General features: G+C 38.9%; 1 protein-coding gene across 1 annotated transcript in view; it reads right to left on the bottom strand.

Annotated features, from left to right (window-relative positions):
* Positions 1 to 374: 374 nt before the first annotated feature.
* LOC121503912 (voltage-dependent calcium channel gamma-1 subunit-like) overlaps positions 375 to 10,061 on the bottom strand; it is a 30,861-nt gene continuing 21,174 nt past the window's right edge. The window contains exons 2-4 of the mRNA XM_041778519.1: positions 7,690 to 7,764; positions 2,443 to 2,580; positions 375 to 607 (exon numbers count right to left, since the gene is read on the bottom strand). Coding sequence (XP_041634453.1) covers positions 375 to 607; positions 2,443 to 2,580; positions 7,690 to 7,764 — 446 coding nt within the window. The remainder of the gene's footprint in view (positions 608 to 2,442; positions 2,581 to 7,689; positions 7,765 to 10,061) is intronic.

Here is a 10,061-nt window from a genome sequence, read left to right as displayed (position 1 = left end):
AAAGTCCACACAGATTTGATAAAACAATAAAAGCTTGAATTTAATTAAATTCTTGCTTGAAAAAAGGTGCTTTTGGCAGATGATGTAAGGTTAAGGTAGCCCTAAACTCTTAAATACAGCAACAAGCTTTCAGAACAAGTCCTGCTTTATCCTATCTAGACAATATAAACCCCTTTTGTTGCAGCAAAATCCCTCAATTTTCATTTAAACTTTTCTAACACCAAATAAAATCATTGGACAGGTAAGAAATCAAGCTGAAGCTCTAGTATATGAAAAACCTGCAGCAATGCAGAGATATTTAGGACAGGAGAGGTCGTTAAAGGGCTAGGAGATGCTGAAGGACATGTACATGTTTTGTCCTGCATCACTACAGTCTAATCCAAGGTGTCGGGCTCGGCGTCCATGCAGGTCTCCCAGGGGTTACGAGGCATGTGAGGCATGGAGATGAGGAGCAGGGCGGCCCCGCTGAGGATGAGGAGGGTGAAGGAGGCGCAGGCGCAGGTGAAAGACCAGGAGTAGTAGTATTCGATCCAGATGGTCTCGTCACTGTCAATCATACGTTTGACAGACTGGCGCATCACCTCCACTGAAATGATGATGCAAAGACCTGCGTGCCAAAACAGAGAGAAAGCAGATGCTTCACTCGCAGTCGTGATAATTGTGCTGTCAAAACAGTTTCATCATATTTATACTCAAACACTGTCAGAGCTTTTTTTAAAACTTTGAGTCTGTGGTGGGAAACATGAAGCCTGAAATACATCTATCGACTTAGAGACACTAGATCTGCCATAGCTGTCACAATAGCAATCAAACCAGAAAGTATTTATTTAATTAGATTTTTTCAAAGTGAATAGGAAATCACATTAGAAGACAACACAAGTATTGTATTCCCTATACTTGGAGAATTAAATCCTCTGTATTTTCTTTGAATCTTAGGTTACATTAGATTATAAAATATTAAATACACTTAAATAGAATGGACGTGCACTGGTTTGCAAAATACAACAGTGCTGAATGTACATTGCATTGCATTGCATCATAATAATAACTGAACTTTCAGAAAAACATGGAGGAAAAAAGGTACAGAAGGTACAAAAAAGCATCACAAGTAGAAACATTTGTTGTAAAAGTAGAATAGAAAGTAGAACACAAGTTAAAAATGTTTTGCACAGGTTGAAAATGTGTTACAGAAGTAGAAAAAATGACTGCACAAGCAGAAAATATCTTGTGCAAGAAAGTAAATGTGTTTCAGAAGTCAGAGAATATGTTGCACATGTAGACAAATATATTGCACAAACAAAAAAAGAAGTTGCACAAATAGAAAGTATGTTGCACAAGAATGATATTGCACAAGTTGAAAATATCTTGCACATGCAGACAGCTGTATTGCATAAATAGCAAAATAATGCTACTTAAAAAAATACAGGAAAAATATGTTGAATTTGTAGAAAATGTATTGCACTATAAAAAACAAGTTGCACAAGTAGAAAACTGTGTTGAATAAGAGGAGAGTAGCAAAAGTAGCAAAATGATGCACAGGAAAAAATATGTTGCATATGTTGAAAAATATATTGCACAAGCAAAAAACAAGTTGAAAGTATGTTGACAAGGTAAAGAATGTAATTGCACAAGTTGAAAAATATATATCACACGCAAACAGCTGTATTGCATAAGTAGGAAAATGATTTACAGAAAAAATATGTTGCATATGTAGAACAATGTACTGCAAAAGTAGAAAATCGGAGTTTGTACTTACTTGATAATGGCACAAAGACAGATTTCTACCAGATAGACTAAGGCATTGCTTGCTTCACTTAGACACAGCCAAACTTCATTCTGCATGCATTACAACAGCTTGGCCTCACAGAAAAGAGTCCTAGTGCTGCAATGCCCATGTCTGATGTCCCACCTTGTAATGTCAAGCCCATCATGAAAGATAAAATCCGAAAAGAGACCCTGAACTGCTGCAGAACTGGTCTCAATTCCCAGAACACTTAAAGAGTGTCATTTGAAGAAGAGCTGATGCAACAGAGTGGTAAGCATGACCCTGTTCAAACTTTATTTTGAGGTGTTGCTAGTATTGAATTTGAAATGGGCATTTTTTTTTCTCATGAGGGATGAAAATTCTCAGTTTCAACACTTCATATGCCACCTTTGGGCTATTTTTACAGTGTTTTGCAAATCACCACATACTGTTTTTATCTACATTTTCCATAATGTTCCAACTTTTTAGGAAACTGGCTGTTCGTTTAAAGCTATGACATTGCAAAGAACGGTCGGTATGACCAGCTTAGATCTGGTAATGATGGAACACCTAATGATCTATTGAAATGTTCTGTTGAATCCATCTGCACAGTCCCTCAGACAAATCTCCTTTCCAGTTAGAGACTGCAGTCCCACACAAACCCGACCTGTGTTTGACATTGTGTGACATTTCCTGACCTGCAAAGGCGAAGAACATCCCAGCAGGTCGGAGCAGGTAGTCCCGCCCCTTCCCAAAAGAGAAGATGACACAGAGCGTGCCCAGGATCATGAAGAAGAGCGAGAAGATGGCAATGGCGGCTGCAGAGATATTGTACTCTGAGGAGAGACGGGGAATGAGAAAGAGAAGAAATAGTGGGAGAGCATGATGAGATGAGAGGAAGTGTGGGAACAGAAGGGGATGTTGTATTGTCTGCAGAATAATTGTCTCAATATTGCACTCAGGCAAGTTATGACACAGATAATTAACCTTTAAATTAGCCTCACTTTAAAAACAATCTCCATTCATCCAAACTGGCAATAACGCCACATGCATGACAGATAAGATGCTGCAGGCTTCTAACAAGATGATTAGAACATCTCCAGCTCCTTCCTCCCACAGCCGCCCCACGTCTGCTTGTTAGATAAAGATAACGTCGCTTTTCTTCCTCTGTAATATTCCAACTGTGAAAGAAATCTTCCTCTGAGCACATTTTTTTCATTTTAGCACCCTGACTGTGGAGAGCACCAGGTGTAAATTAACTTTACACTTTTCTGAGCCTGTTTTAAACCTTTGTGAAGATGCATGTGTGCAAATATCTTTATGCAACTGTTGTCAGTGTTTTTAAAGACTTGCTAATATTTGCATTCTTCAGATGATTGAGAGGGACCTGGATGCATCGGAGGACCTCCACTTCACACCTGAAGTCGGACGAGCACCGCCAAATCTCATCTTCTAATACCGGCATTCGCTTGACCTGAGCGGCTTCTTTGTTGTTTTCTACGTGTATCACTGCCACATTAATATAGGCAAGTATGTCATATAAGGAAATACAAGTAGACAAAAAAATGTGACTTTTCAGACTAACAGGCACAACGATTACATAACATTAATTTTACTAAATTGATTTATGATCCAAATACAAGTATTACTGAGCACAGACATAATATTCGACGGGAGTTTGGCTGGCCGGACGCTGACGTTGCCGCCATGTTGCCAAAGGCAAGTCCACTACATCATTCAATACAGGACAAAGACTGTGGATGTTTCTGGAATAAAAAGCTCAAATGACGAGATTACATGGATTTTAATAAATCATTTAATAAATAATCCATATTAAAATAATAACTGATAGTGAAATATAAGTATATATAAAGAAGTCGTAAATTGTTTATCATGCAGACGCTCCATTTTGGTGGAAGTGGTCCATCACAATAAATGCTGAGCTGGAAGTACTTCGTTTACCCATGGGAAAGGCCTCATTGTGCAAGTTAGCAGAACAAAAAGGTCAAACGTTGAGACTGATAAATACGTATGTATAGATTCAAAATAAAAAAATATCTTTACATATATGAAACTGTATTATATATAAAACAATTTTATTTTAAATCATGGAGTACATCTTATCATTTACCTGAGAAATTACAAGAAAGCAGATTCTGCTTTTATGTTTCACCGTCAGTTTTTTATTTTTATATGGATCATTTATTATAAATGATTCATTAAAATCCATGCATTCTTGTCATTTGAGCATTTTATTCCAAAAAACTTGCACAATCCTTGTCTACTGTATTGAATGATGTAGCCAATTGCCTCTGGCAACATGGTGCCAACGCAGACGTCTGGCCAGCCAGTCTCCTGTCGCATATCATGTCTGTGCTCAGTGATGCTTGAATTTGGATTATAAATAGATTCATTAAAATAAATGTAACGTCATCGCTGTGCTTGGTAACCTAAAAACTTGCGTATTTTTCGACTACTTGTACTACTTGGTGGACTTGCCTCTATTAACACGGCGGCAACAAACGGAGAAAACAACGAAGACGACATTCAGTTCAAACGACTTCCAGTATTAGAACGTGAGATATGGCGGCAATTTTACGACTTCCGGTGTGAAGTGGAAGTCCTTGGATACATCCAGGTACTCGTGAGATGATTTAAATAGCTGTTCGTGCTGGTGCATTAGGGACAAACCTGGCTGTGTATTTTGTTCTGTTTGCACACTTTATAATTTGTGGCTGATAGGACTCTGCCTATAAAAGCAACAACAAAAGACTCATGTAGATGAATGCATGACTGCATGACAAATGAATCCATTAGAGTTTTCAGACTAGATTACTGTGTTCGTTCTGCATTTCAATCTAGAGAAAAAAGGCTGGATGAGTCTAAAATAATAGGGTCATATCTGCATCTCGGTTTATATGACATTGTGATGATGGAAGTTGTCTTACTATCATTAAAAAGGGGGTGACAGAGCAACCTGCAGCAGTGGTTCTCAACTGGTGGGTCAGTATAGCAGCTATGATAAGCAGTCTTCTATTATCAGTGGCCTTATCAAAGATCAGAATCTCTATTTTCTTGTTCTGACCAATACTTGTACGTGCATCCACCAGCCGCATTGATAGAAGACTCTCCAACCTGCTGTACCATCTGCTTTTCCAATATATTTATATGTCAGGGCTGTCAGCATAAATCAAAGTCACTGATTAGTGCATTCACTGTATTCAATCATGATGAGTTGCATCCTTTATTGTCCCTTTCAGCACACTTTGGTCAAGCCATACCAGCGTGTCCCTGCAGCTACAGTGATGTAAAATAAGTTCACCACTGCTCCTTAATGTCTCATTTCACTTTAAAAACTCACAGACAGCTCAGTGGATGAGTAAGAAGTCATCTGCATGTTGCGTTATCAAACCTTTTTAATGTTCCCTTATTTACATTTCCATCCATTACAAGTTCTTTTTTCCATGGTTAAGTTCATGCAATCAAACCAAAGTTCCTCTTCAAAAATAAAAGCATGACTATGTGCAAACAGGAAATCAAGTACCCACAGGACACAAGAAAAATCAAAATCCTGGTTGAATGGCTTTAGCCCAAAACATACCGGTGCTGTCCAACGCTCCGCCAAATGACTGCCACCCCATTATTTTCTACACAAACCCACACACTTGGACAGATATGCTGCGCCACAGCACTTTTACACCACGGCACCAGTCTATTCCTGGTGCAGCTGGCAGCCTCTTGGAGAGTTTCAACAAATGCTGAACATCTCGGCGGCTGAGTAGCTGCTCTGTTTAAGAGCACAGAAGAAGAGATTCGCACCAATGTTTTTGTATACGTTAAAGGCTTTGGATGCTGTGAAATACCACTGCTCTCAATGATTTTTTTTTTTTTACTTAGGTGTCGGTGTGTTCTTTGGGCAGGAGCATCATATGACATGATTTGAGGGTGCAGCACCAGTGTGTTCTGGGCTTTTATGTCCCGTCAATGGATCCAGACACTTTCCTGGGTGAGTATTTTGGATCTTGGTGAAAGTAATGATAAGAAGAATTTGATATCTTTATAACACTCATGTGCACTTATGTTTTGAAGAAACTATTTTGGGCCTAATGCTGATCCCTGGGGAACTCCATTCTTAACTTGGACTACAGCCTCCATAATGTTGATTTATGCTACAGCACATTTATCTTTTTACACAGTTGGGTTTTCTAAATACGTTTTGAATTTTTCTACCTTCACTTGTGAAACTTCCCGTATACTGTATAATATTCTGGTCTGATTAATAATGCCTGTAAAAAATAGTATTTCCTTCAAAAATCAAAGGAATTTTTTAGCCTTGTCAGATCAGCTCTTATCACCTATACTACAGCCAGCCACAAGGGGGCAGCTGTAATATTTTAGCTACATATTTCTGGAGTCCTCATAGTGTCTGCTACTGAGTTTGATACTAATATGCTATGATTTGATTGGCCAAAAACACATGGAGGAACAAATCTCCAGTGGCCCTCAAAGAGGCTTGTGTGGAAAATTGATGTGGAAATCCACAAGATAAGACTGTCAAGTATAAAATACTAGTAAAATAGTAAAATACTCTACTTACATAGGATGAGCCCCATGTAGGTGGGTGGCCCAGGTTCAAGTCTGTGGCTCCTTTCCTGCATGTCCTCTATCAATAAAGCCATGAAAAGCCTAAGAGTATATCTTTAAAAATAGGACATGCAACATTTTGTTCTTCTCAAATTATGCAGCATTAAAGAAACTGGGTTGAGCATTGACCCCTGAGGGACTCCATAATCTATAGCCATGCTTTTACTAAATGAGTGATGATTTGTGGCTCTTTTAAGTCTTAATTTGAAATATTATTCCCCAGAAAACCATAAAAAGGGATGAACAAAAATGATCAAAAATGAACAATTTCAAGTCACATTAATCAGTTTGCTTCCCACAATTAAACAGTTTGCTTTGACTGTCAACCAATCATTTTTGTCTGAATATTTCAATTGCCCTTATTTGAATTTTTTGTCCCTTTTTCCATTGTTTGCCACCTGCAATCAATTTTTACTGCTTTAAACCCATTCTGGCCACTTCTTTTTGCCTGTTCTTGCCCTTTCCCCCCAGTTTTTTGCCTGTTTTGTCATGGTTTCTGCACATTTTTTTCCACTTTTTTCAAAAGTTTGGCCACTTTTCACCCATTTAAGCTGCCTTTTTGCATCAAATGCCCCACCCCCACACATTTTTGCCACTTTCTGCCCATTTTTCCCACCTTTATTTGCTGCTTTTTGCCCATTAAAGTCACTTTTCACTCATTTTTGCCATATTTTTGCAGCTTTTGATCATTTTAGCCAATTTTTGTGTCACTTCTCACCCATTTTTGGCCACTTTTTGAACATTTTTCACACCTGTAACCTAATTTTATTGCCACTTGTACCCATTTTTCCATTTGTCACCACTTAGATTGTTGCTCTTGCAAATGTGTTTTTCAACAATTTGGCTCTTTGGTTGAGCAGGGTTGAGTTACACTGGTCTAAAGTATTTCAGCTGTTTCTTGGTGATGTTTCTACATGGTTGACTCTGATCTGATATTGCTGACCTTTATGAGTATCTGCACACGCTCCCTCACGCTTCTTTATGTTGCAGCTGAAAGATCCGTGAGCGAGAATAGAGGAGCTGTTTCCTGGAAACACGTTTACTTTGAAAATAGCATTCTCAGAGCAGAGAAGATGAGAAGATCTGAAATCACCAGGATATTGGAGCAGATTTGAGCTGATACACCAGGCAGTGTGCAGGAGGCTAAATCTCTGCTCAAACATTTGCTTGTTAAATTGGGAAAAAAATAAACTATTTAGCATTAAAATGTAGTTTCTGTTCTTTCCAAATGAGTTATGTAAGGCAGGAATGTGTGGGAAACCTGGTTGTTGTGTTTGTGTTTTTTTTCTTTTTACACCCACCTTTTTGGGTCTTGACTTCAAAAACTTCAGCTTCTTCCCCCGAGGTGAAGTGTTTGAAGTAGGAGCAGTTTTTCGCTGCAGGAACGACAGGGAAAGAGAGAGGAGAGGGGAGAGGGAGATGAAAACATGAGGGGGAGAGAGCAGGTGGCTCAGGTGGAATCTGAGCCCTGAGAGACTGAATTACTCATCAGCAAAACTTTTAATCTCACAGTGTATGCCATTAAATAAAAACAAATATACCAACATTAATGAGGCTCTGAGATTTAGAACTAAATAAATATTTAGAACTTTATTTTCTGGCTAGGATTTCTCTTGCTGTGTCTATGACCCTTGAGACCCTTTTAGAGCAGCAAAATTGGACCATTTACACTTTTTAAACAGATGAAAAAAAGTCTTCAAACTGGTCCAAAATGTGTGGATTTTCACAATAATACACGATTAAGGCATTAAGATCACCCCAACCACATTTTATGGGATAGATTTCAGGTATAGCATTTATTTCTTTGGAGTATGGATATCATAATTTTATTCTAAAGTGTAAGACTTTAAAATAAGGTACACAGAGATTGACATATTGCAGGGTAGTAAGTGACTGACAGTTGACAAGAGAACAGATAAATATTTAACGGCCAGTTAATCTGGGCTTAAATTGGCATAATTTCTAAGGAACAAATCAGGAATTAACTTCAAGGTAACCCCACAGATGTAATTCACATCTCCACCAATCAGAGGCATTGTTTGACACCTGAGGAGGATTGTGGGTAATGTAGAACTGTTGATTTCAATCGTGGATAAACCGTGTTTTTCCTAGAATTAATTCACCAATATGCAGACATTACCAGGATTCGTCTACGTACTCTATATTTATCTTTTTTTAAATTCTAAATTTATTTAACCAGGAAAACCTCATTGAGATCAATAATCTTGTTTACCAGAGTGCGCTGGCCAAGAAGGGCAGAAGCACAGTTAACAGAGTTAGAGACATGAGATATAACAGTTATAAACACAGATCAACAAATCCTGATTCACAGAGAACAATCATAGGTCAAAATGTGCCTCCAATCTACTTTTAAAAGATTTAAAGGTCAAATAATTAGCAAAAATAACTTTTTCAGGCTTTTCTAACAAAATTATGTACCCCTGGCCTGTCCACAATCCCCCAAGAATCAACCCCCCGCCAGCTCTCAGAAAATGTGTGCTGAAACAAGCCGTTCTCAGAAACCCCCCTCATGATGTCATGTGGGGAGTTAACCCCGCCCCTGCCTTCTTGAAAGCAAGTTCTGCCCTCCTCTCCTGATCCTCCTCTCAGCTGCCTGCTCAGGGGGATCAGGAGAACCACATGCATCAAGCCACATCCATTTCCTGAGAGGGGCGGAGTCAAGGGCGGAGCCAGACAGCTCAGCAACATTTAAAGCCACAGACGCAGAAACAGCTCGTTCTGAGCAGGGCTCAAACAGAGGGGTTCTTAGACATGCAAAAATCAAACACTTGGGTGTTTTCTCAGCAACAAACTTCACAGGCATGTTTTGGGGACCTCTGAGACCAATATAAACTTGTCTTAAAGGGGTAAAATATGTGACCTTTAAAGAGACTAGCTCCTCAAGACATAAGGTCTCTGATTCCAGGCTGCAGGAGCAGCAAACCTGAAACTCCTTTCACCCATTTCAAGACAGACTTTGTGCTCAGAGAGCAAAAATAAGTCTTGTGACTAACTCACAGAGCGAAGACTATAACTTTTAGAACTTTTCACATGAATTAAAACACACAAGTACGATGGAAGCAGGTTGAGTATGGCCTTACAAATAAGGATAAGCCAATGATTTAGCCTGTACTTTGATAAAGAAGGCCAACCAACTGGATCATACAGAATACCATGATGAGTTAAGGACTTTGGTACACAGTATCCAAAGATTTAAGGCATTGATAAGATGCATGCATGTACAGAACATCCCTATAGCCAATCAGCAGCATTAAAGTGGCTGCAACAAGCCTTTTCTGAGCAGTAAAGGAATAAAAGACCTCTCCCAGCTGCAACTTTAGCTTCCTGACAAGTTGGTCAAAATGAAGCTTAAAGGGTCAAAAAAATCAAAGTAGAAACTTTGCAAGCAACAGAGAGCCGGCTGCTGTGTAGGAGCAGATCCATAAATGACACTGTCATCAGCATATAGATGAACATTTGTGTTGGGAACATTATTACTGAAACTTTCATTATACAGGGTAAATAACAGCGGTCCCAAGACTGAGCCCCGAGGCACTCCATTTTTAACTTCAAGATATTTAGAAATAATTCTCTTTGATTTTTGATGAGTTTGGTGCGGAAGAACTTGACTGGCCCACACAGAGCCCTGACCTTAACCCGATCTAACACCTTT

The sequence above is a fragment of the Cheilinus undulatus genome, linkage group 21 (assembly GCF_018320785.1).
Source record: "Cheilinus undulatus linkage group 21, ASM1832078v1, whole genome shotgun sequence".
NCBI classification, from domain to species: domain Eukaryota; kingdom Metazoa; phylum Chordata; class Actinopteri; order Labriformes; family Labridae; genus Cheilinus; species Cheilinus undulatus.
The sequence above is the reverse complement of the archived record's forward strand: the minus strand, read 5'-3'. Positions and strand labels throughout refer to the sequence as shown.